Source organism: Haliotis rubra, unplaced genomic scaffold, assembly GCF_003918875.1.
Source record: "Haliotis rubra isolate DU_JTF1 unplaced genomic scaffold, ASM391887v1 Scf433, whole genome shotgun sequence".
Taxonomy (NCBI): domain Eukaryota; kingdom Metazoa; phylum Mollusca; class Gastropoda; order Lepetellida; family Haliotidae; genus Haliotis; species Haliotis rubra.
In genome coordinates, this window is record NW_025767117.1 from 165,469 (window position 1) to 192,952 (window position 27,484).

The window sequence follows — 27,484 nt, forward strand, 5'->3', positions numbered from 1 at the left end:
AAATTCTTGGCAAAACCACTTGTAAGAAAACAATGACGACCATGTTATGTTGCTTTTCACGCCTCAACGCCAAACGTCTTGAGAAAGGATGAGTAAATCAGATAATTAACAATACTACCATGATGGCATTTATAATGTTAACACGCAGTTGACACCATGTTATTTATTTATTAGGTCAGGTATACAGGCTACTCCCGGTAGGGCAGTGACCCCTAGGACTGTGTTTTGTATTTCAGAGACTAAACACTACTGGCGACTACTGAAAGGACGGTTTTGTAACCATTGATTTAACTCATAACATCATACACAGTAGTCACATGTAAGGACGTGTCCAACTGTACTAAATGTTAGTTGGGCAAAGAACAGAATCTTGAAATGGAAGGATGTATGTGGTTACTAAACAAACATAAATAAAGTGTTTGATAAGGCAACAAGGACAGGACTGCAAAGTAGAATTCTGATTCAAGTGTTGCTGCATTTTGAATGCTTAACCCATGCACCATGCGCAACGTACATCTTGAAAAAAAGAAATTATATTTAAAAGTGTACATCAGTATATAAGTAAATCTTTATTAAATGATTCCTGAAGTCTTCTTCTGAATAGTCAATCTTCCTTTGTGTCTGTTTCCAATTATTACTTGCACAGACATTTGTTATTGCAAATATCACAGGAGAGCGTTTGGTAACAACCTGTCTTCGATTCTTTTCACTTTGTGAATAAAATATGTATAAACGATGTCACTTTGAGTTCGGAAAATGAAGTCCTATACAACCAAGGCAGCGTGAATGGGCAGCAATTGAGACTCTTTATTAACAGCCTGTACAATATAGTGACAAGCGTCAACCTGGAGATGCGTTAATTGACCACTTCCGGTCACGTGGGCTGTGAGTGCTTGTCGACCAGTTGGTTGGAACCGTGGAATTTCATTTTTTCACAAATGAATTCATAGAGGTTAAATGTAAATGCAACTGGTCGTGGGTGGATCTTTCCATGGTTTCAGAACAGGCTAACTATTACTGGTGTCAGGGACTGGAATGTGTTGTAAGATTTCAAAACATGCTGTTAATGACAGGATATTCTTTGATTGTATCACACAGATGCACTGGAATCAATCGTTGCTGCTTGTATGTACGGCACAATTAAAGTGTTTTTCTAACAAGCTCCAGATTGTAATAAGCGGTCAGATCAGCAAATCGATTCAGTACACTACACACAGTAGAGTTCACTTTTATTAATAAATACAGCAATATTTACATCATAACTTTCATGATTAAACATTTCAAAGTTGTGTACAGTAATGAATAATGTGTGTGACAACAAGCAAATGAAGTGTAATCTTGCTGACAACTCTCAGTATGTTGCCGGTGTATTGTACCGCCATGACACAACAATACCCGGGAGCCATTTCTATTTGATAATGATGTAACATCTCCATGTCTCTTATTACTTCCTCAGCAGAAGATTCATCTTGGACATGACAGCAATCTCACTGGGTTGCCATGTTTAGAAATGCATGATTTTGGAATAGAGTACAAAACATAGCTATAGTTCCAGGATATTTATCATAACAGAGTGAAGAAACATTTTTGATTACTGAATATTGCTAGTTGTGAGACAGCCATGATTCTAAGACCGTTTCAGTGACTTTTTTTAACCTATATAATGTACTATGAGCAGTGTTGAAATTAAATTGGATGGACTCAATTCTGGGAATGTACATCAAAGGCAGATCTAACTGATTTCCAAAAAACTATCTTTCTGCAGGGACAACTGTATTACATATGAGTATATTGAGATCTGGGGCGGTGGGGTAGCCTAGTGGTTAAAGCGTTGGCTCGTCACGCCAAAGACCCAGGTTCGAATCCCCACATGGGTACAATTTGTGAAGCCCATTTCTGGTGTTCCCCGCCGTGATGTTGCTGGAATATTGCTTAAAGCGGCGTAAAACCAAACTCAGTCAATCAGTCAGTCAGTCAGTCAGTATATTGAGATCTGTACTCATGTGACCTTGCCACCAGCTCATGTGTAGATGTATGGTGTCACATAGTTTGATGGACACTGTGAGATGTGCACACAGGACAGGTGGAATTATTGAGCTATGCAGTATGTTGTTATTCAGGAATGTTGTTGATTGGCATTACTCAGGTATCTTATTGTTGTTATTTCCAGGTTGCATGCGTGGATCTTCTGTCTCGTGCACCCCGAGGACCTATCCCAGCAGCCCCCCATTCTCTTCACTTCCTGGTTCAGAAGGTCAGCCTGGGCCAGATCCTCATCATATCTGCAATGTCAAGGTCAGGGCAATATGACAGTACAATACTACAGCAAAGGGATGAGATACAAGGCTTCCGATGTATCTCACTTCTGTGTCAGCTTACTGCCTGGCTGTAGATGTTTGCTACTCTTGTAAGACCTATAGGAAAACATATTCAGTGTTAACAGACCAGGGATCATAATCTGGATAAATACGGAATTACACTCCAGGAAAAGAAGATAGCAGTAGCTCCTGAAATATACCCCTTAGAAAAGTTTCAAACAGGATCCTACCAAATCAGGTAGCTGAAAGTATTCTGTATATTGCATAATGACAATGTCAGTTGTCTTATCAAACAGATTACTTTCATTTACTAAGTAAAAATGTGTCCTGTATCCCAGCATATTGGCAGTCATGTATGTTTTTGGCCTGGCTAGGTACTGCGTGTACCACTAGTGGTGCTCTCCTACCCTAGCCTCCTGGATCATACAGTTGAAACAGTCCATTGATAATGATACCTACAGCATGGGAATGGACATGGTAATGAAAGGAAAAAGAAAGCCACTTACAAAAGTTCAAAATTTCCCAAATGCTCCTTAGAGGGTATCTTGCTCCATCGGACACTGCACAAATTGAACACATGTTTAATATACAAGCTTTATGTGACAACCTAAACAATTTTACTCTTTACAGTTTAGAAAATGTCATGTTTCAACAAACACAATTACAGACAATTACAGACAGTCTCACACACCTAACATAAACGTCATTCTATGCACAAGAAACAAACTATCCACACAGGGGCATCCCAAACGGCCTCAGTGGCCATGTCTTAACTTATTATTTGCTGACTTTAAAATATGACAAGTTAAATGTTCATTCCTGAATGAATTAGAGGCCTTTGTTCTTCCTTTAGTTTCTTGTGTTGACACACATGGGGAGGTAGATGACAAATACAAAAGAACTAATTGAGAAAGTTTTCTTATGTTACACATAGTAACCATTAAATCGTGCGTGTGTCGACTTACTCTGGGCCTTCTCCTGGTGGGATGACGATGTTGATGACGTCGGAGATGAGTTTATACTTCATGATGCGGTCACTGGAGGTGGTGGCCGTGAGGGAGGGAGAGGCGTTCACCTTAAACACACAAACCGAAACAGGAGTCTCATTAACCAATTCAGACAATGACTTTCTTTTCAGCCGATCCGAATTTTCTCGTGTGAAGTGAAAAGAGACACCACAAACAACAATGGTTATACTGAATTCCAATTCCTTGTTTCATGACAAAATGGTATTACAAGTTAATTTTCATTTTAAACTTTAATAACATCGTATTTCTATATTTTATGGCAAGGTGTAGGCAGCATGACCTCAACTAAGACGTCACAGACTGTCCCTGTTTGATGAGGTCGTAAAATGATTCACAATTCATCTGGCTCACTGGTTACACCTGATATGTGTCCTTTGTGCTTATTCAGTGTAGTTTTGTAACGCACAATGTGATTGATATATATCAAGTCCGCACCAGACCGCCAAACTTTTCTAGCGACAGAGCCTCGTTTTGAGATTTCCACGATTTCCGTTTGTCACAGCACGTTGTACGACAGAGCAAACTGCACGATGTGTTTGCAAGGATTAGAAGGAGCGTGGTGTTGCAATATACAAGTGCTTATATGTATCAAATAATACTGATTAATATTTATGTATCCAGTTGAATGAATTGGTCTCAAAAGTTTGGACTGGTTATTGTACTAAGTTGCGCAATAGGACAGAACCCAGTCAACAGGAAACGAGACTGTTGTGTAATCAATGTTTTGACTTGTGGACATTCACATATCAACATGTATTTGTGATGACATTGACTTTTCCTTTACAATAATAGTACAGAACTCAGTAAATAAGCATTTGATAAGATGCATTTCATTATTTTGAAAAAACATGATCATGATGGTTTCCTGCTACAATAATGTGCCCTTGTAATTGTAGCTTCACACAACAGTGGGCGATACAACAGCTACTACATCAATGTGACAGGACACAGTCAGTGCTTGCTAGCAACAAGCTGAACTCCAGGGGTCTGGAGCCACACAACAGTGGGCGATACAACAGCTACTACATCAATGTGACAGGACACAGTCAGTGCTTGCTAGCAACAAGCTGAACTCCAGGGATCTGGTGCCACACAACAGTGGGCGATACAACAGCTACTACATCAATGTGACAGGACACAGTCAGTGCTTGCTAGCAACAAGCTAAACTCAGGGGTCTGGAGCCACACAACAGTGGGCGATACAACAGCTACTACATCAATGTGACAGGACACAGTCAGTGCTTGCTAGCAACAAGCTGAACTCCAGGGATCTGGTGCCACACAACAGTGGGCGATACAACAGCTACTACATCAATGTGACAGGACACAGTCAGTGCTTGCTAGCAACAAGCTAAACTCCAGGGGTCTGGAGCCACACAACAGTGGGCGATACAACAGCTACTACATCAATGTGACAGGACACAGTCAGTGCTTGCTAGCAACAAGCTGAACTCCAGGGATCTGGTGCCACACAACAGTGGGCGATACAACAGCTACTACATCAATGTGACAGGACACAGTCAGTGCTTGCTAGCAACAAGCTGAACTCCAGGGGTCTGGAGCCACACAACAGTGGGCGATACAACAGCTACTACATCAGTGTGATAGGGCACAGTCAGTGCTTGCTAGCAACAAGCTGAACTCCAGGGGTCTGGAGCCACACAACAGTGGGCGATACAACAGCTACTACATCAGTGTGATAGGGCACAGTCAGTGCTTGCTAGCAACAAGCTGAACTCCAGGGATCTGGTGCCACACAACAGTGGGCGATACAACAGCTACTACATCAATGTGACAGGGCACAGTCAGTGCTTGCTAGCAACAAGCTGAACTCCAGGGGTCTGGAGCCACACAACAGTGGGCGATACAACAGCTACTACATCAATGTGACAGGGCACAGTCAGTGCTTGCTAGCAACAAGCTGAACTCCAGGGGTCTGGTGCCATGAAGCTGGGCCAGTGCTGTAACTACCCAGTACCCATGTCAGAGAACAACAAGTTCTTGGAATTTCTGGTCCCCCGCCGTGATATTGCTGGAATACTGCTAAAAACAGTACAAAAATAAACTCACTCACTTATTCACATAGATCTTGGAATTGATCCCCTCCATATATTTACAGACTTCAGAATGTGAAACAGTTTTACACAAGATCCAGTGAGTGAGTTTAGTTTTATGTTTAGTTTTAGTTTCTACTTTTTAGCAATATTCCAGCAATATCATGACAGGGGACACCATTGTACCCATGTGTGGAATCGAACCCAGGTTTTTGGCATGACCAGCGAATGCTTTTACCACTGGGCTACCCTACTGCCCCACATGAGATCCAGGGTAGCGCTGGAACCATGGGACAAGTAAGTTCTCTAGTTGTTCGTTATCTTCTTATCTTACATTCCGCACTGATACTAACATACTTGAGAAAGTTTCATGACAATCTGATGCATGTTTGTATAAAGACTGGAGAAAACTGAGGGAAAATTCTATGAAACTACCCAGCTAATTTGATATTAATAAATGAGCCCTTATTTGTCACACTGGGAGAATGTAAACACATATTTAAGCCAAAATCACCTCTCACCTCAATAAGCCATGGCTTGAGATTATCGTCAATAATGATGTCATACCTGAAAATGATTTTCACAATGACTGAGTAAGTGTATTCACAAGAAGCAGTACAAGGTATGAACAGGAGACTAACGACAGATAGGAAGGAATGTGTCATAGTGTTCTCAGAATATGCGTAAGTCAGTAAGTTTAGTTTTACGCCGCACTCAGCAATATTCCAGATATAAGGGGCTGGTCTGTAAATAATTGAGACTGGACCATACAATCCAGTGATCAACACCGTGAGCATCGATCCCGTTAGATGCCTCTTACGACAAGCATGGGTTACTGAAGATCAATTCTAACCCGGATCTTCATGGGTCAGAATATGGGTTATACACAGAGAATCTCACCCGAGTGTCTTGATATCAAATACATCACCATGAGTTGATAAAGTTACAAATTTTTACTTTTATCAACAAGTGTTGATATATTGGATATCAGACACTCGGGTGAGATTCTATTTATCATAAAAAATCACTCTTCATTATTTTCAATGAAAAATGTACCTCTCTGAACATGGTACTGCCATTAGACTTGTGACGTCATAGCATTGTGATGTCATCAGGTTTTTGATGTCATAGCATTGGGAGTCATGTAATTGATGACATCAGGGCATTGTATAAAATCTACTAGGAGATACCGTTTGATCTCACACAAGCAATATCTCCTGTTGAACACAGTTTGGGATGATAAATTAATCTATGTCTCTGGAGCAAGGTACCAGTGCTGTTCTAAGCTAGATCTGTTTTCATTAATGGAACAGTTCTATATGAACTTACCCATAGCACTCAAAGCAATGTCGATCATTTGATATCACACCCTGAAAAATATCATAATTCATTTCACACATACTCCTTTAAATCCAGGTCAAACTGCTCTGATAGGTACAAAGATTATACTTTGCACAAGGTTCCACGTTCAGCAGTCACCTCACTAACGGCACAAGCCATCAAAACATTGTCAATTGATAGTTTGTACTTTCATGAAGTTTGTGAAATCAATCTGTAAAACATCTAAAACATGTAAAAAATGTATATTAAAAAATAGTGGCTGCGATCAGAGATATCTATGTTATGGCATCCAAGATTGTTTTAGTTCAGTGGTGACAAATATTGACAATGTCAAGGCGACCTTATATTGAAAGAACACTGCACTGCTTGACACATGCAATTATTCCAGCACACTTATCACATGCATGTTGTACGATCATTGGTTCATCTTACAGACACAGCCTTCAGGGAGTGAACGGTTTGCCAGTGGATCTCATCAAACAGTTTGTCCGACACCTGGAACAGAACGACTTGAGCTCAGGTCACAATCAGGTGAAGTTAAGCAACATTGGGCGCGGACAATCCTTGCATGGGTGACCGTGCACATGTCATACATGTGGTCTCATCTTAGGCAAATGAGTTTTTTCAAAACTGCCTCTGTTCACCCTGCAGAAAATGGGTACCCGGTGGGATAAGTCATGTGACTAGTAACCAAGTGCCTCACTGGCAGGTTGTGTTATCCGGGGTAATAATAGTCAGACTGTTAGTGCTATGAGCATCCACCAAGTGAATGAGGTTTAGCGCATTATAAATGCACTCATTATTATTATTATCATTACATTACAGTTTTTCTTTTTATTCAGTTACCAGGCAAATTTTGTCACCTTCTCCCACATGACCACTCAGAGAGAGGAATACTCCGTTAGCTTGCTCTTGGACAACTCTCTCATCAAGGTGCTTACCTCTTTACCGCGTGTTCCCTCCAGGAAGAGTCGGAGATTCTGCACTGTCCATTTCCCTCCATGGATGGCATTGTAGTCCTCCTGAGAGTGGAGAACAGCGGCAGACATCAGTCATAGTCATCAATCAGAACATTCATAGTGATCATCTAATGAAATGAAATTCCTTTGTTTTTATATATACATTGGACAGTACTTAATTGTTTTAAATTTCATTTTCCACACAAAATGACCTCCAGAAATAGATACAAACACCAACATGAACATGCACAATGTGCATCACCTACCCCTTGTTTTTGTATTGACACATTGGTCAGATGTACAAACATGTTGTCCAGCTCATTGATGTTGGCGTTGTACTTGACTGTGCAGAAACGACAGAAGCCAAGCTTGTACCTTCAACACAACAATTAATCATTGGTGTTTATAGTCACCATTCACATTATTATTATCATGTTGTTATTATAACACCTACATAACTTTAATACAGAGACATATGACAGAGTGACGTGTAGATTCTTACATCGTCATTAGGCTCAGAGTGAGTGAGTGAGTGACAGTATTTTACGCTGCTTTTAGCAATATTCCATCACGGCATGGGACATCAGAAGTTGGCTTCACACATTCTACCCATGTGGGGATTCGAACCCGGGTCTTGGCGAGATGAGCAAACGCTTTAACCACTAGGCTACTGCACCGGCCCTCATGCTCACAGTGTTGAGTGAGACCAGTGAAAGTCCATGGTGAGCTGACTTACATTGCTATGACTTACATGTAACACTTGAGAGGCCTGAAGGAAGTCACCAACACATACAGTCGCAGGTCAAACTTCTTCCCACCAATCAGCAGAGGGTTGTCGATGTACTTTGATATCACGTAGGTGTCCTTTGCAGTTGGCGGAGTAAACCTACAAATCAGGTCAGTGTGAAAATACTTAAACTTACAGTCAATATTACCTGATAGCACATAGACTTCTTACTGAACTGTCCTGGAAGTCAGTGGTTTATATGGATTATTGTGTCTAGAGTAACACATATTATATTGGAGATTACACTTTCTCAGGAATGGCATTGTGTATTCATTGTGTACAGACACTGCTATTTTAGTAGAGTGGACTTTTCTCTTGTCATTCCTTGTGTCTTTAAAACAACCATCAGCAAATTACTTTCTTCCATAAGTCCTTCTGGAGAACCAAAATAACATGACCAATCAGTGCTCTGACACTTCTCCCCTTTATGCTGCTAGCATCCTATTTCAGGAACCTGCTCTGGTTCTCTTGGCCCCTCATCCCTGACTGTTCCTGCGATTACACGGACAGAGTTGTGAGTGCTCAACACGTCAACCATCATCCAACTGTATTTGTAACCAGTGATTTAAAAGTGAATAAACAAGTAACTGATGGCATCAACATATATAACATAGAGAAACTAATGGTTCTTTAATGTTACAGGATATAACAGAACACTCCTGGTTTCAGTGAGCTAGTGAAGGTTTACATCCCTTTTAAGCAATATTTTATCACTGTCACTTGGGGACACCTATAAGTTAAATACATCACGCATTTGGAAAGAAAACTTTCACAGCTCAACCACCCCACTGTCAAAACTACTATGAACCTGAACAGAAAAGGCAATGAAAGGAGATTGGGGAGTTAAATACAAAGTTTAAGGTCAACTGAAAATGGTGTCAATGTTTCGATTCAAACTCACGATGTAGTTTTGCCATCTCTTGACCATTTCTTCAGCTGAGAGAGCTTGTTGACCAGGAAGATACCGATACCTCGGGCTACAATACAAACACAGACAGATTGTTGGACAGGCTACAACACAAATACAGGCAGGTTGTTGACCAGGCTAAAACACAAATACATGCAGGTTGTTGAACAAGCGGAAGATACTTCTACACTTTACGAACTTGTACACTTATTATGCTTGAAAATGCTGTTGTAAGTATTAAAGACAAGAATAGCTTGTCATTTTACTAGATTGTATAATTTGGGGGAAAGTGATGCACACACTCCTTGTATGTAATCTGTCTTTGTGGTATACCCACCTTTCCCACAGGGTTTCATGATCCATGTCGTGTTAGGGTTCTTCCTGAACTCCTCCACAAAAAGGTTGTAGTCAGCAGGCAACATGAAAGTCTGTGGGATGAAATCTGAAATAGACAATTTCCATTCTTAAAAAGTTTAGTTTAAACAAATACTGTTAACTATCAACCAGAACAACTATTGTATTGTATGTGACTCAATTTCAATCAGCATGTGTTGAACTATCATACTTCACATTTTGAACCAACATATGAAAATATTTTTCTTAAAGTCTTAATTTTACAGCGAGACAGAACATATGGACTATTGTTCAGACAGCTAATTGTTGTACCCAAGTGAGTAAATCGCCCCAGTTCATCCTTCTCGGCGAGGAGACTCCCCTCCTTCTCCACATCCTTGCGGTATCGCTTGATATTCTTCACCATCAGATCCTTCCTCGTCAGTTCCATGTGGTTGGGGAAGTGGTTGATCACCCTGAAAACAGTGGTTAATACTGTGAGCAACACCCAACATGATCAGCGTGACCAAGGTACACGCACAATCAACCAAGTATTTGATCTGACCACCTATTTCAACTGGTGGCCTCTTACCAACATAATTGCTGAGGATCAGTTCTAACTAGGAATTCCCCAAGGATATTACTACAAAGCTGCCAAAGGGTGGATGTGATCAACTTAAAAAATTATTTTGGACTATTACACCTCTTTCGTTTATGTCTCTGAATAGTCATATGTTATTGTCATCTGACCCATAACAATAGCCTCACTTACTGATCATCTGTGAGTCGGTACCCACAGTCCACACTGAAGATGTTCCGGATGTTCTGTACATTGGCCCTGTTGACAAACACATAACTTATACAATCATACTGAAGATGTCCAAGATGTACATAATGCTGTCATTTTCTAAGCACAGAGAGTAAAAATGGTTGACATCTGAATCATTTTCTCTTCAAAAAACATAAATTCAGTACATGAGTCATCATGATAATCTAACCAGTACTTCAGGTGACTGATGTGTGATGCTTATCTCACAAAGCATTAGATAAATTATGAAAGAATTTGCAGGGACCGAGATGTTATATCGAGACAACTGAGATATCGAGTTATCAGAGTTCAACACAACAGTGCTCGACTGTAATTAGTGAGTTTTCTGTGTTTTAGCTCTGCTTTGAACAAATTACCTCAGCAGTGTCACAGCATGCTAGCTTGGTGATGTTAATGTGGGAACAATCAAGCAGGTTGTAAATAGTTACAGCTAAGCATGATGAAGTTGAACCCTGAAACACCTGCAGACTCAGTCTCTTGCTGACACAATGAGGATCATCATTAGGTGAATATGGAGTGTAGTCGAATGGCCACTGGATCCTCACACAACGAAGGGAGACAACAGTGACTAGTGCATGGAACCTTGCACCACTGCTATGCTTCTAAACATCCACTATCTATTTTTACCAGTAAAAGTTCCAGTCATCATCCGCTCCAACTTGAACCCAGCCTCGAGTCTCAAAGTTGTTCAGAAGGACAGACTTGTCCTGGTCGCAAGCAAACTTGAGACGGGATGTCATGTTGATTGTTGCCTGGAAATTAAAGAAATAATATTGTAAACCTTTTCATTAGCCTTTATACCGATATTGATCTGCAAAAGAGTTGTTACTGAACAGAGTGTTGTGTACAGGAACATTGGGTTCGTGCCATTTTGCAGTTAATCATGTCACTAAATTGACTTTGAAACTGAAAAGGCAACGTAAGTCTATCAAATGTTTCATTGATAAAATGGTAAAACAGACATATACTTTCTGTGTATGTACATTTATTTTGGCATTACTGGAGGGCTAAATGTGCTTGATGAGCTAACTCTCCAGGGTCATGTGGGTGTTCGACGACTTGGGGGTGGGGGTGAGGATTTCAAACAGTCCGTGCTATTGTTATCAGACCTGCTTATGTTGATATTATGTATCTATTATAAGGAAGCTTAGACAACTTTCTTCAATAAAGATGCAACCACAATCACGTCATGTCGCAAAATAGTTGCGTACTGCCATACCAACTGTGTTTCTAAAGCAGAAGCGTCATGTTGTCAATGAAGCCATATTTTCACCGGAAGTGCACAACGAAACCATCCCGTCTAAATAACTTCAACACTCTAATACTTTCTCAGAACAATGAATTTTTGCAGTGATAGCCGTTTTTTCATTTGGGGAAAAATACAAACGATAAAATACAAGCTCGGGATATTCCGACAGTACCGGATGTTAAAAATGACCGGAAGTGATACATCATATTGAAAGGAAAATGGAAGACGAAGGATCACCGGCATCTGCTAAGTATCGCGGGACGTCCTATCAAGGTAGTCTGCCTGCAAGCCCTTTGGGCGCAACACCCAGGCCACCATTACGACAGAAGTATTCAAAATCACGTTATACAAGTCGCCATGTGTCCGAGTATGATTTGAGTGAGTGGTAGAAACGAGCACTGCTGTCATCCTCTCAGTCTATCCTCTGCATGAATGCTTTTAGGCAGCTTCTGTGAATGAGCGACGTTAATATTCGGTGTGTGCCAGCATGCTTACGTGGTGATAGTATAATACGTTGTGTTAATGTTAAAATAGTACGATTCTCTTAGATTCAGGGACTAATAAGTTATTATAACATTAGTAACATTAGTAAGCGACTGACTGATCAGAGGCCTGTTGGTGCAACTTGTTGCCACTCATAAATATTGATCATTGTTGATAACACTGGACAATACACGCATACACTCACATACACAGAGTGTTGAGGTTACCAAATGTTCAGAATCCTGGATTTGCCAAATTAAGATGATGGTATTGTCATGTATTTTTTTTCATCATTTTCTTGCCATGGGTAAATGAATGCGACTGCGAGCATGTTTAATGACAATGTGATTGTGTTTGTTCAATTTTCTATCTATCCACTTAATTAATATGCAGTACTGGTACTACCACACATTAGCATGCTAAGCATGTTAACTTAATTGAGCTCTTTTTCACATTAATAGCCTGTTTGTTGTAAGTATTGTTGGAACTGAAATATGTTCATGCTGTCAATTAGTACATTGTCTTGAATGAAGATTCTGCTAAAATATTCCTGGGTGCAGCATTGAACAAAATGGAAACAAAACCATCTGAATGAACATGCTATTTTTAAATCTTTCAATTAATTCATGTATGATTAATTTGAACCAAGATGCTAAAAGTAATGATACAAATGTATGGAAATACAAACAACTCTCCTCACAGAATAAGCACATGCAGTTCTACCAGAAGTGACATGCCACTGATATTTCCAGTATATTCTTCTCATTGAAAGCAACCTGACATTTGTAAGTTAAATAATTTTGGTGGGTGTAGATCTCATAAACATGACAAAGGTTTAATAAACAACAAGCTGACAAAGGTAAAAGGCATGTACATGGTAATGGGAAGAGTTCTTTCTCATTTGCCTTAAATTTGCTGTTTGCTGTCCATTATTATATAAACAAGAAAAAATGCCTTGTAAACTGTAGTAAACCCCAGCATGCGTTAAATGTACATGTATATCATTTGTATTTTGTCTGAGACGTGTTTATCATTGAGAAGGTACAGGGTAAATCAGCGATACAAATACATGCATAGCATTGCTCAGCCTGCTCCAAATAGCATGTGTAGATACTGGGTGTAGTAATTGTTGAACTATATCCTTGCTGGTCTTGCCTGCAGAACATACTTGTGCCAGTTGTGAATGAATGCTCTCTGTCATATGATGTTATTTCAATGTACGTTCTGCACAGTCTGCTTCCGCTTTCCAAATGTTGTTTTTTGTGGTATGTATGGGTGAGTGAGTGTGGTTCAAGCATTTATCATATTCCTATATATCCCATTGGTGACATTGACCCACTACAGTTTAACCCCATTCTGTATAGACTTCTAGAGTCATAACAGCGTGTTGTTCTAACCTTTGTAACCATGGTAACCATTGCCAAATACATTCCTGATGACGGTTTCAAACTTTATCTCAAAATATTGACACAGATGTATCTGTAATCACGGTGACTGTAAGGCCATCAGTTCTCAATGGGTCTCAATAAAACGTATGCTTTTTTATTCAAGGGTCTTCAGTTGCCAATTTCGGCAACTGAAGACCCTTGAATGGAAACCCTGTTCGCAGCATTGATGTCCCACATGGAACAAGCAAAGATAGAAATGCATTTTTTTTCACAACGATTATGTCATTTTAATTTATTGTTTAATAATCAGTAGTCCTGGGCCCCGTTCCACAAAGCGATTGTTACGCTAAGAGGATTGTAACTCCCATACTTTAACATAGACATACGACTGTCGTAGCACTACTATCGCTTTGAGGAACGGGGCCCTGTTACGATTCACCAGAGCTACAGATAACTTTTTGGGTCATTAAGTTATGTACTCGCTTGTGTTCATCTCAATTGGGTATCCTAATTTTCCTTTGAGTAACCAAATAAATTGTACTCACCTCACTCAAACTCAATTGGGTATTTTGCCATTTTCCATTAATTTTAAAAATATAATAAAGTTTAAATGTTAGTGTTTGTTATTTATGTTTCATCTGTAATATGAAAAATGATAAGAAAGACTGCAAGTTGTCACGTTCATGTCCTGAAATAGAACCTCTCAATATACCTCAGTTATTTTATCTATCCACCGGTACCCAAGCTAAGATTTGACATTTTTGTGTGTACGCATGTAAGATCACATTTATTGAGTATTTACAAAAATTCAAGCGTACTTGTACGCAATAGACTTAATAGGAATTGAGTTTTCCCAAAAACAATTGCGTAATTTACGCAGATACGCAGCTTATCTGTACCTCTGATTCACTCACATATTCAGTGACTTGAACCATATCCCTTCGTGAATTCAAGTCATTTGTGGTCACTAGAACATAGTGTATTTTTTTATTGCATCCCTAACAATAAGTAAACATCGTGTAAGTATCCTGAACACTATCAATGACATGGCAGCAACCATGTGCAATAGAGTGCCATCGAGAAACAAGTTGACACTGTGCAACAATAGATTTTGAATCATTTGCTGAAATTTATCGCATTTTCTGTTAAATGAATCATGGTATTATTTTTTTAATTTTAGTTGTGCCACTATGGCATGTTTCAATATTTACCACCCATTTCCACACAGATTATGCACCATTTTGACTCCAGACAAGTAATACAAATAAAGAATTGTAGGTTATGTATTTGGGGTGTAGGCATGTTACCTATATGCATCACTTCTGACTCCAGCACTCCGACATTGAGTGGACATTTAGTGGTATGACTGAAATACTTTCCTCAGCAGCGTTTAACGGAAACATCTCGCTCACTGAGATGCACTAGATTCATTCACTCAGGAAAGACTTGTCTAGAGTGTTCTTTTGAAATGATGGTGAACAGTAACCATGACAACATGCATAACCTAAAACGAGCTTGTATTGCTTATGAAATGTAACAGACGAAAACCAACCATGTGAAAACTATTGTTAATGAAAACAAGTGGTCCAAAATCATTTGTGTTCGATTATGAGAAAACATGATCGATTGCTTGGTTGTTTAGTCATTGTGACCAATGTTTGATTATTTCAATTAATCAGACCACCACTATACACAATACACTTTTTTTCTGTATTGAGACAAGACCAAATGCTTGTAAAAAATTTATGGCAGTGTGTGAAATAAGGCCCGTCCGACCGCCCGAGACGGTCTAGATTTCTGACAGACAGTCTAAATTTACAGCTAGCCAACCCGATGGTCTGGTAAAAAATTTGGATGTTCCATACATCTGAGTAAATTCACCATATTTGGTCTGGCTAAATCCATTTTGGGCTGGTAACATTTTGAAGTTACCAGCCCTGATGTCTGGCTGGATTTTTGGCTTATTTCATACACTGCTTATGGGTCATTTTATCATGCTGCCCATCCCATCTGGTGTCAGTCAAATTGCAAATTGCAATTATCGTTTCTAGTTTACTGCTAAAATAGCTGTGATGAACTTGTGTCTACAGCTAGTTTTTTCTTTGGAACCTCTTCTTAAACAATAATAGACAAAGTTTCCATGCAATTTGGCGAGAGTATGTGTTTCAGATACAAATCGTATTGTGACTTTACAGTTTTTCACCCCTAGTGGGGAATAACAGATACAGCATCATAATAATAATAGTGCATGTTTATAATGCACACATATCCATGCTCGTAAGTATGCTCATGGCGCTAACACATTATTACCCCGGATAATCCAAGCTGCCTGTTAGGTGCTAGAAGGTTACAGTCACATGACTTATCCCACTGGGTACCCATTTTCTGCTGGGTGAACAGAGGCACTTTTTGAACAAACTCACTTGCCTAAGGTGAGACTACATGTATCACATGTGCTTCGTTGTGGGGCAGACTGAAGTCTAAGAAACTCTTAGGAGTCAAGCTGCCAAACACGGTGGCCCATCCAAGGACTGTCCGCGCCCAGAACTTCAAATGCTTAACTTCAAATGATTAACTTCAAATGATTTGTGACCTGAGCTCTATGCACAGGACCACAGACCACCACTATATAGTGACTACCCCACCCCCTGAGCAAGACTGTATCTGCTGTACATTGACCGGCCACTGTTACAATGTCAACAGTGCCAGGCTGGGAGGTAAACATGTGTGTCACTTACAGGTTATCAGAAAGCAAAGGGCAACACACTATGTTGAGCATTGTCAACATTATCAACACTATATAGCATTTAGTAGAAAGAGAACCTGGGACCTTATTCTCGAAATGTTCATAGCCCTAAGAATTCTTAACTTTGATCGTAGCCAATGTGTTAAGAATGGGCTTAAGAAGTTCGTAGGGATACGAACGTTTCGAGAACAGCTAGCCTGACCATGATTTGTAGAAAGATATTTGCAATATTTTGAGAAGTCCTAAGAATACATTTTTCAGGGTTCTCAAAACTTTTCTGGTAAGGGTAAGTCAAGAGTGTCTTTTTCTTGCATTGCCTTACCTCTTTAGGATAGTTTTTTTTTTCTCGCCTCCAGCTTTCATTTTGTTGTTTCACAAGATTGTGTCCCCACAGAGCTTGTTCATTAGTCTTGCACAGGCACTCTATCGCACATACCATGCTGACCATTGAAAACTAATGTGCTTCCAGTTCAGCAAATACCTTCAATCCTGTCAGTCATGTTTTTATTGGCAGTATTTTAGGACGCGTGACATTTTCTTGTGCATTTATTTCCCTATGAACTGCCCACTAGTGACTGTCCAAACTGAAAGTAAGCTGCTTCAGCTACAATTTACCTAATTGTGACGCAGCTCTGCCGGTTCATATGCCCATCCATCCCTCTTCCCCGAGAAACACCAGCCCAGATCCCAAAGCCTATTAAAGACCCTTGGTCTTGCTTGTTTTACTCAATCTTCCATAAAACATGTTTGTAAACGTGGTAGAAGAGATATGATAATAAAACACATTCTGTTCTCCATGTCTGGTATTACAAGTCTGGTTTTACAAGTAGATGAGACATAATAATAAAATACATTCTGCATTACAAGTCTATGTCCTGCACATAGCTCATGGGATTGATGAGTTCATTTCTGAGACGATAAATCACTCAATACATTTTCATTATTGATGTCTATTCCCACCCAACATGGAGAGTTAAAGACAGGCGCAGCATTACTTGTTCTGAAGTTGTGATGTGAGAGTGGAGCATGTTGTGATGTAGTCATGTCATGTGACTGTTCTAGGCTACTCCACTGATGAAACTGACTCGCGCCAACGGTCACGCCATGCGTCGGAGGGGAGTAGCACAAAGTCATTCCTCATACTCGGACTCATTTTCCTGGCATCGTTGCTAGCCTTGGGAGTTGTGTATCTCAACTTCCCAAAGCTGGATCAGTGAGTACTTTGTCCATATAAGCCCATCTTTGCCGTCCTTCAACAAGGTTGTGTAAGGTTTGTATATGTGCTTCACAACACTGTGTACTGCTGCATGCTGCCACTGGTAACACTTTAACATGGGACACTAATACAGGCTGAACTTACCAGTTGTAACAGGGATTACAATCCTTGGCTTTCCTTGCTTATATTGTACCATAGTTCTGAATCATTTTGACTGATGTGCCATTACTGTTGGTATGAATTCTGTACACAATTCTGTACAGAATTCCCATGTATTAGTGACTAAAACCAGCTTTAATTCTGGCTAATATTGACAGTAAACAGCTGTATGTTCCAATTTGTTTCATTAAGGAGCATCGCCTTGTTGTACCATCCACTGTACAGAGTAGCATCCCTTGTTGTACCATCCACTGTACAGAGTAGCATCCCTTGTTGTACCACCCACTGTACAGAGTAGCATATCCTTGTTGTACCACCCTCTGTACAGAGTAGCAATCCTTTGTTGTACCATCCACTGTACAGAGTAACAATCCTTTGTTGTACCATCCACTGTACAGAGTAACAATCCTTTGTTGTACCATCCACTGTACAGAGTAGCATCCCTTGTTGAACCATCCACTGTACAGAGTAGCATCCCTTGTTGTACCACCCTCTGTACAGAGTAGCATCCCTTTGTACCACCCACTGTACAGAGTAGCATCCCCTTCTTGTACCACCCACTGCACAGAGTAGCACCCTCTTGTACCATCCACTGTACAGCAGAGTAGCATCCCCTTGTTGTACCACCCACTGTACAGAGTAGCAATCCCTTGTTGTACCACCCACTGTACAGAGTAGCAATCCCTTGTTGTACCACCCACTGTACAGAGTAGCAATCCCTTGTTGTACCACCCACTGTACAGAGAAGCAATCCCTTGTTGTACCACCCACTGTACAGAGTAGCAATCCCTTGTTGTACCATCCACTGTACAGAGTAGCAATCCCTTGTTGTACCACCCTCTGTACAGAGTAGCAATCCCTTGTTGTACCATCCACTGTACAGAGTAGCAATCCCTTGTTGTACCACCCTCTGTACAGAGTAGCAATCCCTTGTTGTACCACCCACTGTACAGAGTAGCAATCCCTTGTTGTACCACCCTCTGTACAGAGTAGCAATCCCTTGTTGTACCACCCTCTGTACAGAGTAGCAATCCCTTGTTGTACCACCCTCTGTACAGAGTAGCAATCCCTTGTTGTACCACCCTCTGTACAGAGTAGCAATCCCTTGTTGTACCACCCACTGTACAGAGTAGAACCCCTTTGTTGTTGTTGTACCATCCAGCAGAGTAGCATCCTTAGACAAGGTGTCAAAGTGGTGAATGTCTTGGCTTCCTTGCAACACTAAATCCCAAGTGCCACTTGTGGATGTGAAACCCTGTTTAATTATGTTGCTAATGACTAGGGCCTTACTACATTATCATCTGTTGTGGAGAAAGAATGCACTTAACCACTATCTGTACCAATGTATGCCAGCATGTTTTAGCTCTCCTGACCGTGAATACAGTGAATTTATGTCATTGCCTGTGTGTCATCAGTGTTGCGTTGTTTATCATAAATATCTTCACATCAGAAAACACTGTACCACTGAAGGAAATACTTCATATACTTGTTTCCACCAAGGTGACACTCTTTCAAAAGGACGAAATCAGATTTTCAGTGTATTAGCCATTCAGCAATATGAATAAAACAATTTATGTGCATTTCTCTGCCATTCATTTTCAAATCTAATGAAATTTGGTAGACATTTAGTTTTAGTGGGATTTGAAGCATATGTGCTATTTTTGGCGATGTTTGACATTTTGACATTATCTCAGTGACAATCATGGTTTGGAATGGTGGATGTGGGATTTTGAGTTTAGTGACTGACTATGCATGCATCATCTTCCTACAATAACACTGGTTATTTCAGTCTTGATCATCCTGTCCTTTTTCACTGTTCACCTGCCATGAACAGCTATATATTCTGTTTTATCAAGGACTTCCTCGTAAGGAACTTTAAGTTGTGTCTTTAACTGTATGAAATTTGAAGAATATTACCAATCTTTCTTTTTATAAATGTCTTGGTACAGTGAGCAGCCCATTTTTGTATATTCATGTTCAAGTGTAGGGCATATATATCTGGGGCTGGCATTTCAGTAAACTTACACAAACTGCAGGATCCTTTCCCATGGTTCTCACAATCTCAGATTACCTGCCCTTGATGTCAGTTTGATTGGCTTCATTACTAGGCCTAATGTACCTGAATGAGAGCTACAAACCAGCCTCAATGTTGGTTTGGCAATGTCAACAACATTGGGGTGAACAATCCCAGTCATTTTATGATAAGTAAGCAAGCAATTCAACAATTAAAAAGGAGACAGGCAAAAGAAATCCCTCCAAAATCTTTCTGATGGAAAGGATGTCTTCACGTCCACTAAAGCTGCGGGTAACTTTGATGTCCGAGTGTAAGGAGTTACCTCCCTTAGGCTTTCCCTTATGTTGAAGTCTGATTGATGAAAATCAAGGGAAGGTAATTTGTGATTTACTGTAATGCCAGCCCTGGAGGTACAGAGGATAAATGTAGTGCAGTATAAATAGTAACTGGCAGTGGATGTTATTAATGTTGTATATATCCAGGTGAGGTTACCCGTGAAGGTCCGGGTTAGAATAATGATCTTCAGTAACCCATGCTTGTCGTAAGAGGCAACTAACGGGATCGGGTGGTCAGGCTCGCTCACTTGGTTGACACATGTCATCGGTTCCAAGTTGCGCAGATCGATGCTGTTGATCACTAGGTTGTCTGGTCCAGATTCGATTCTTTACAGACCGCCGCCATATAACTGGAATATTGCTGAGAGTGGCGTAAAACTAAACTCACTCACTCACCCAGGTGTTGTATTGCTATGTGTATCATGGCAATGCAATGTTATGTCTTGTCTCAGCTAGCAGGTTTGTAAACATGTTTCATAATGGATGTTGTATGTGCTGGGTGATGTTAGAAAGTTGCACTATCAATGATCACAGGACAGATATTGAGATTTTAATTTCTTCAGTGGATTTTCTCACAGTTTGTTTGATGGAGGTATCTTATATAGTACCCAAAAGTTAAACTGAAGTTTAACTTAACTTAAGTTTATAATTGTGTGATCATTGAGTTTGATTTGTATGTATTATGCATCACTGGAATAGTATTATCATGATTACGATGTTTTTCTGTTTCAGAGATGAAGTTCAGTATATTAAACTACCTAGAGATATTGATGATGCGAAAAATTTGGGAAGAGTTTTGTCAAGATACAAGGACAGATATTTTTACCAAGTTTTAATTGGCGTTTTTGTTATGTATATATTGTATCCTTTTAACCCTGTGATCCACACTGCGGTGAAGTGTTTGTATGTCCAGTTTATCTTGCATCAAAGTACAGGGCAGATGACATCATGGCAGTTATTTTCCAGATTCATTGTTTTGAAAATAGACCTGTGCACATCAAACTGCCTCACCTGACCCTGCAGTTATGTCAAATCATTTCTTGTTGATTGGAGTGTTTGACCCTGGTCTTTTGAACATTGAAAGTGGGAAAGGGTCAGTTTGGACATGTTTCTGTGAACCATTGTTATTTCCTGCTGTTACAGGGGCGGTGGGGTAGCCTAGTGGTTAAAGTGTTCGCTCGTCATCCACTGAAGACCCGGGTTTGATTCCCTACACATTGTTGTGCCTTCTGAGGGGCGGTGGGGTAGTCTAGTGGTTAAAGTGTTGGCTCGTCACGCCGAAGACCCGGGTTCGAATCCCCACATGGGTACAATGAGTGAAGCCCATTTCTGGTGTCCCCCGCCGTGATATTGCTGGAATATTGCTAAAAGCGGCGTAAAACCAAACTCAGTCAGTCAGTCAGTTGTGCCTTCTGAACAGAAGGTTGTAGTGTTAAGGGACACCATGTATGTGTACATTGAAGAGCAGCTGTCTGAATATGCTTGACCTGCACCATGTCAGGTTAAGAATCTTCTGAAGTTGAAACTCACAGCTTGTGTCTTGATATCGATTATTACTTTGAATCTTATGACATGAAAACAGCAAGTGTTTGTCAGATGCAAGTCTCCCTTGTGTTTTCCTTAACCAGTGCTCAGTTTACAAACATTTGCTATACCAGGATCTATATTTCTCAGCATAATCTGTGGCTATCTATTCTCCTACTACATTGCTCTATTCGGTGTTTGTCTGGTGAGTATTGTACATATTGTACTCCAGTAGTAGGTGAGCAACAGAAAATTAACATTTGGCTTGATTAACTTTCTATTTTGTCTGTCAGTCACAGCAACTTTCTTATTTGGGAAATTTATGTTCTCATTCATTTGCAAGATAATCTAAGACAAACCTAGATTCCATCAGGCCTAATGTTGTGGTTCTGATTACCCGTCCGACTCTTGAATTCTGGTGCCGATCCTATTTTTTTTAGCGGTATGAATAAGATAAGCTTTCAGATACCATTGTTTTTTCCTGACACCGACGGACATCGGCCATTCTGATAGAGAAAGTTGACATGATGGCCGCAAGCTTGATTGAATAAACAATTACACATTGATAAATGTGTTATTAATTTGTACTTTACTTCTAAAAAAACGTACAAAAGAAATCCGACCTACCTACACTGAATTTTAAAGAGGTGTAATCGGAACCACATTTTTTTATTTGACCTCAGTTAATGTTGAACAATTGTTCACTGACCTGACCTTTGGCTTGTCAGTAGTCAGGGAATCTAACTAGAGTAGTGAACGCTGAACGTATACCATCTCCATGGGGCCCACCTCCTCCATGCTGCCTGAGGTTTAACTGGAATAGTGATGTTAATCCAAACTTACTGCTCCATATTTAGCTAGGAAACATGTCCTGGTCTACATTGTCAGAGAACCAGATATGCAACATTCAAATTAGGAAGCCTGAGTGCCTTTTGCCATTAGAACCCTTAACAGCAAGCATGTGTTTCTGAAGACCAGTTCAGACCCGGATCTTTATACTTCTTGTTGAATATATCCTTACCTGAAACAACATGTAGAAACATCTGTTTTGAGGAAATGCATGAAGCCGGTGTGTAATTCTTGTTTCCACAGGCATCAGCTGTAGGTGCTTCCTTCTGTTATTTGTTGTCATATTTGGTTGGAAGAAGACTGGTGAGGAAGTATATCCCCGAGCGAGTAGCCCAGTGGAGGTCACATGTGAGTCACCTTGCACAACCACATCAACACAATCTATACAAATATTGCTTAACTATTTTCATGCCTGTTTGTAGTGTAATGTTTCATGTATAGAGGATCTCTGTGTGGAAACTTTGAATGAACAATCAAAATTTGTTACATTTCACCTGAATGCAGTGAATTTGTTGATTTGGAGTTAGTATGTGTTCAAACATGTCCAATTCCATCTCCTTGGAAAGTTGGATGTTCTTGGAGATGATGTATATTAGCACCGATAAAATTTCTATGAAGGCGTTTTAGAAGTTGTATTGTATGGATATATAACTTCTTTATTCTGTGAAAGGCGTTGTTTTAACATACATTCTAATGTCATTGTCACTTGCTTGACGACGTTAGAATCTATGTCGAAACGTCGCCTTTCACAGTATAAAGAAGTGGTATATCCATAAAATTATCATCATTCTTCAAAATTGATAATTCTGTCGTATTTATTGCAGGTTGAAAAGAACCGTGAACACCTGCTCAACTACATGATCTTTCTGCGAATCACTCCATTCCTCCCCAACTGGTTTATCAACATCACTGCCCCAGTCATAGACGTGCCTCTCCCACCTTTCTTCTGGGGAACCTTTATAGGTGCGTCACTTGTTTGTGCTTATAAGTCTGTTTGTTCACACTGTCCACTCATGGACGAGACCCGTGAAGGTCCGGGTTAGAATGAACCTTCAGTAACCCATGCTTGTCGTAAGAGGCCTCTAATGGGATCGGGTGGTCAGGCTCAGTGACTTGGTTGACACATATCATCGGTTCCCAATTGCACAGATTGATGCTCATGCTGTTGATCCTTGGATTGTTTGGTCCAGACTTGATTATTTACTGACTGCCGCCATATAGCTGGAATATTGCCGAGTGAGGCCTAAAACTAAACTCACTCACACTCATGGATGATAGAGTTATCAGTGGTGCTGCAGTCGTGCAGAGTTATGTTCCATGGCAATGTTAGCTGCTCGTGGTTTAAACTTTGATCTGTCTACATCACATCCACTTTGTTTCTCAGTTTACAGGTTGTTGTGGGGTCAGTAGGTTGGTCGACATATATTTGTGGTGTGAAAAGTGTGTTTAGTTTTACGCCGCTTTTAGCAATATTCCAGCAATATCATGGTGGGCCAAACCAGAAAAGGGCTTCACACATTGTACCCATGTGGGGAATCAAACAGGCCTTCAGAGTGACGAGGTGAAGAAGATGCTTCTGTTAGCTTGTCTTATTGTTTATCCGATTGATTGGAGAATGTTTTTGTGGTAAAAACACCAGTTTGCATTTGTAGGAATATAGAAGTTATACTTTTAAGATTTATGTATTTTTCTATTGCTCTTGATGTTGCAGGAGTTGCTCCACCTTCCTTCGTAGCAGTCCAGGCAGGAACGACCTTGTACAAGTTGACCTCGTCAGGGGATGCTGTGTCATGGACGTCTGTTATTGTACTAGCTGCATTAGCTATCCTCTCTCTGCTACCTGTTGTTTTCAAGAAACGGTTACAAAAGAAATTTGATTGACATCAGTCACCTATTAGGCATTCTTGTGTGTGAGGAGAATGACAGATCTGTCTGATTCTGTGTATGTGTCTGTTACCATGGTTGCCCATGTATTTGATGTACTGATAAACAGTTTCCTCACTTAAACTGCATTTAATGTCACGGGTCATCAGAAGCTGTGTAGTTGTGCCAGACCATTTTGTATACATCAAGGTGGTATTGTTCACTGATCTTCATGGTATTCTTGGTTGACTTGAAAGACATGGTCAAATCTCAAAATGCAAGAAACTCACCACTGGCCTGTCTAGGCGTGTCCAAATCAGGATCTGTTTGCTAATATGGATGTCTTTTGTTACCAATTATAATTGGATGACAATTTATATTTGAAGTGATTATTTTCAGTGTATGAACATAAGACCGAAACAAGTCAGCTGGTATTGTTGTACTAACCCTATCTGACAGAGATCTGACGTGGCCTCTAGTTCCATGTCTTCATATCCACATTCAGTATGTGCGTATTATCATGGAAATGTCTACATTGTGTTGGACGGTTGTCACATGTAATAGAACAATGGAAATGTACTAAAGTTGTGATTTAAATACATCGTATATATTTGTTTGAAAGCGTATGGTAAAAATCTTGTCTATTTTTTTATTGCCAACTATTTGTAGTGTTTGGGGAAGTGTGCAATCAGTACATGGCTGAGGTTTTATAGAATATATAAATTAATGTCCTTGTTGAACAATGTGTGAATAAATTCTGTTAAGTAGTTTTTGAACGTTTTAGAAATCCTTAGTTTCATTCTTGCTATTTGAGAATATTTACTGAGTTGAAACTGTTGAAGCCTTAGAATAGCTTAACATTGGTACCAGTTTTGGTCAGGACAGAGGTTCTACTCTCATGAACTGGAAGTACTGGGGACCAACCATTAAGAGTTGAGATTTCACAGTACTGATCTTTTCCTACCTTTGTATTCTTTTTACAACCAAGTATTGCAGAATAGCATTTTACATGTTTACTATTATACTTTCATGCCTGTATGCTGTTCATAGTTTATATGAGTTCCATACTTAAGTTCCATTTAAGTATGTAGCAAATTCCATTTAAGTATGTAGCAAATTCCATTTAAGTATGTAGCAAATTCCATTTAAGTATGTAGTAAATTCCATTTAAGCATGTAGTAAAACCCTGTCTATCTGGAAACCTCCCCTTCAGGCCAAAAGGGGTGTCTGCTCTGTGCTTTTCATTATTTATTTAATCTGTAACTATATTTACCCAGGTGTTTAAGTTTATGGACGTTGTGTCTTATGCAACCTTGAAGAGAGCTCAGGCAGCTGGCAGTAGCTTAGTACTTGTAACTACATCACTAGCCATTACTTAGTATTTATCAGGGTCATTTCTTAGATACTTCCATATTCGGACATCTATTTCAGCATCAGTTTCAGCATCACTGTTAAAAATGTAGTTGATTACTGGATAGACATATTAACCTTATCAGAGATCTACAATATTTTCTGCAGAATGATTTGGATTCATGATAAATTATTTTATTTTATTCATCATAAACTTTATCGGTCAAAATGAAAACATTTTCCACATGTGGTATTTTTGTTTTTAGAATGTACCTGTGTGTTTTGACCACTCATTCTGGTCTGAATGACTAGTTTGCACTTTGTTTCAGAGATAAGTATCCCTGGGTCTTCTCCTGGTGTATAACAATTCACTTTATTGTACAAATAAGGATGGGTAGAAAGTGTTCCAATTCTACAAACCATTTTGATATTAGAATTATGTAAAATAAGACATTTGACCTTTGAATACCTGGTTTAATGGTTTGGATGAAAGTCCATAAAAATGCAATATTTTATTTTAGACAACTTTCATTTTCTTCATCCCAAGTCTCAGTGATGACAAATATTTTGGAGCAGATGAAGAAACCATCTGACTTGTAAAACACACTTTCTTTACTGTCACATCATTTGTTATTTCATCTAATCAAATTACTTTTAAGTGTTAACATTTATTTTTTTAAATTTATCTTGTGTTGCCCATTACATGCATCTGTAAACCAAGTAAGACGCTAATGGAGTCATTGTATTTGGTTTCAGTATTTGTCCTAAATACCTCCATGTCAGAACCATATTTAGGTGTTATTTATGTATTTAAAAAAAAAATTATGGTGAAAATAAATATGCAGACATTATTATTTTGGTCTGTTGTTTTGATCATTAGTTGCCCATGGCTGCAACTGAAGGCCAGCATTATCTCCATTCTTCATCCTACTCCGCGGTGGGGTAGCCTAGTGGTTAAAGTGATGTTTCGTCACCCCAAAGACCAAGGTTCGATTCCCCACATGGGTGCAATGTGTGAAGCCCATTTCTAGCGCCCCCCCCCCTCCCCCACACACACACACTCATTCATTCTCTGGGACCTTCCTTGTGGGACGTCGAGAGGGCTGAGGCCCACACACATATATGCACAGTTGTGGCAGTTAGCTACAAAGATGTATTCCTGTGTAAATAAGAGATTACCTCTGGTTATCATGTCAGTAACAAACCTAACATAAGACAGAGGCATGAAATACATCTCAATGGGTCATGCCCAGACTGCGTGTGTACAAAATGATCTCTGGGCTACGACTATCTGGTGAGCCAGTGTTTAAGTGCGGGAGTTACGATCACCTTACCGCTGAAATCACTTTGTTTGATGGGACCCAGGCTTGACAAACTAGCTTTGATAGTAAACCACGGGCTAGTTTTGAATTCCAAAGTCCTGAAACATGAATTACATTTCGTGGCCATTTCTTCAAATTTCACCATTTGTTTCGGTGACACTCTCACCTAACGCCTTCAAATTACAGGCGCCAACTTGCCGTTGATATATTTGTTGTGAAACTATAATCGGAAAGAGTTCCTTCCGTTCCCCTAACCCTAAACGCTTACCCTATAATCTGTCCACCTTGATTTTGTAACAGATAAATAGTTACTTTCCGAGTTGCTGAACTGGGGTTTTAGACCGCACGTAACAGTATTCCAGTTATAACACGGTCCGTCATGTTGGGTGATGCAGGTCACAGACATTTACCTGTTTGGTGGAACCCACGA

The 27,484-nt window shown here is 39.8% G+C and overlaps 2 protein-coding genes across 4 annotated transcripts; one reads left to right on the forward strand and one right to left on the reverse strand.

Moving 5' to 3' along the window:
• Nucleotides 1–1,217: 1,217 nt before the first annotated feature.
• On the reverse strand, nucleotides 1,218–11,941 carry LOC124289129 (polyglutamylase complex subunit TTLL1-like). The gene is made up of 15 exons (XM_046725730.1): nucleotides 11,776–11,941; nucleotides 11,184–11,308; nucleotides 10,500–10,565; nucleotides 10,061–10,203; nucleotides 9,732–9,836; nucleotides 9,389–9,464; nucleotides 8,452–8,586; nucleotides 7,967–8,075; nucleotides 7,683–7,763; nucleotides 7,174–7,236; nucleotides 6,730–6,770; nucleotides 5,922–5,967; nucleotides 3,284–3,393; nucleotides 2,825–2,878; nucleotides 1,218–2,282 (listed from the first exon to the last, which is right to left on the reverse strand). Exons 2-15 carry the CDS (start codon nucleotides 11,294–11,296, stop codon nucleotides 2,117–2,119), a joined length of 1,308 nt encoding a protein of 435 aa, XP_046581686.1. The 5' UTR covers nucleotides 11,297–11,308; nucleotides 11,776–11,941; the 3' UTR covers nucleotides 1,218–2,116.
• A 71-nt stretch (nucleotides 11,942–12,012) lies between these two features.
• LOC124289113 (transmembrane protein 41B-like) lies at nucleotides 12,013–26,583 on the forward strand. 3 transcript variants are annotated; one of them, XR_006901594.1, is made up of 8 exons: nucleotides 12,013–12,078; nucleotides 17,485–17,635; nucleotides 20,879–21,007; nucleotides 21,782–21,875; nucleotides 22,763–22,867; nucleotides 23,344–23,482; nucleotides 24,231–25,465; nucleotides 25,533–26,583. XR_006901594.1 is itself a non-coding variant. In XM_046725714.1 (7 exons), exons 1-7 carry the CDS (start codon nucleotides 12,024–12,026, stop codon nucleotides 24,398–24,400), a joined length of 948 nt encoding a protein of 315 aa, XP_046581670.1. In that variant the 5' UTR covers nucleotides 12,014–12,023; the 3' UTR covers nucleotides 24,401–26,583. The 3 variants fall into 3 exon arrangements, 1 of the variants encoding a protein (XP_046581670.1); XR_006901593.1 differs by having other exon boundaries at nucleotides 12,014–12,183; XM_046725714.1 differs by having other exon boundaries at nucleotides 12,014–12,183; nucleotides 24,231–26,583.
• The last annotated feature ends 901 nt before the right edge of the window (nucleotides 26,584–27,484 follow it).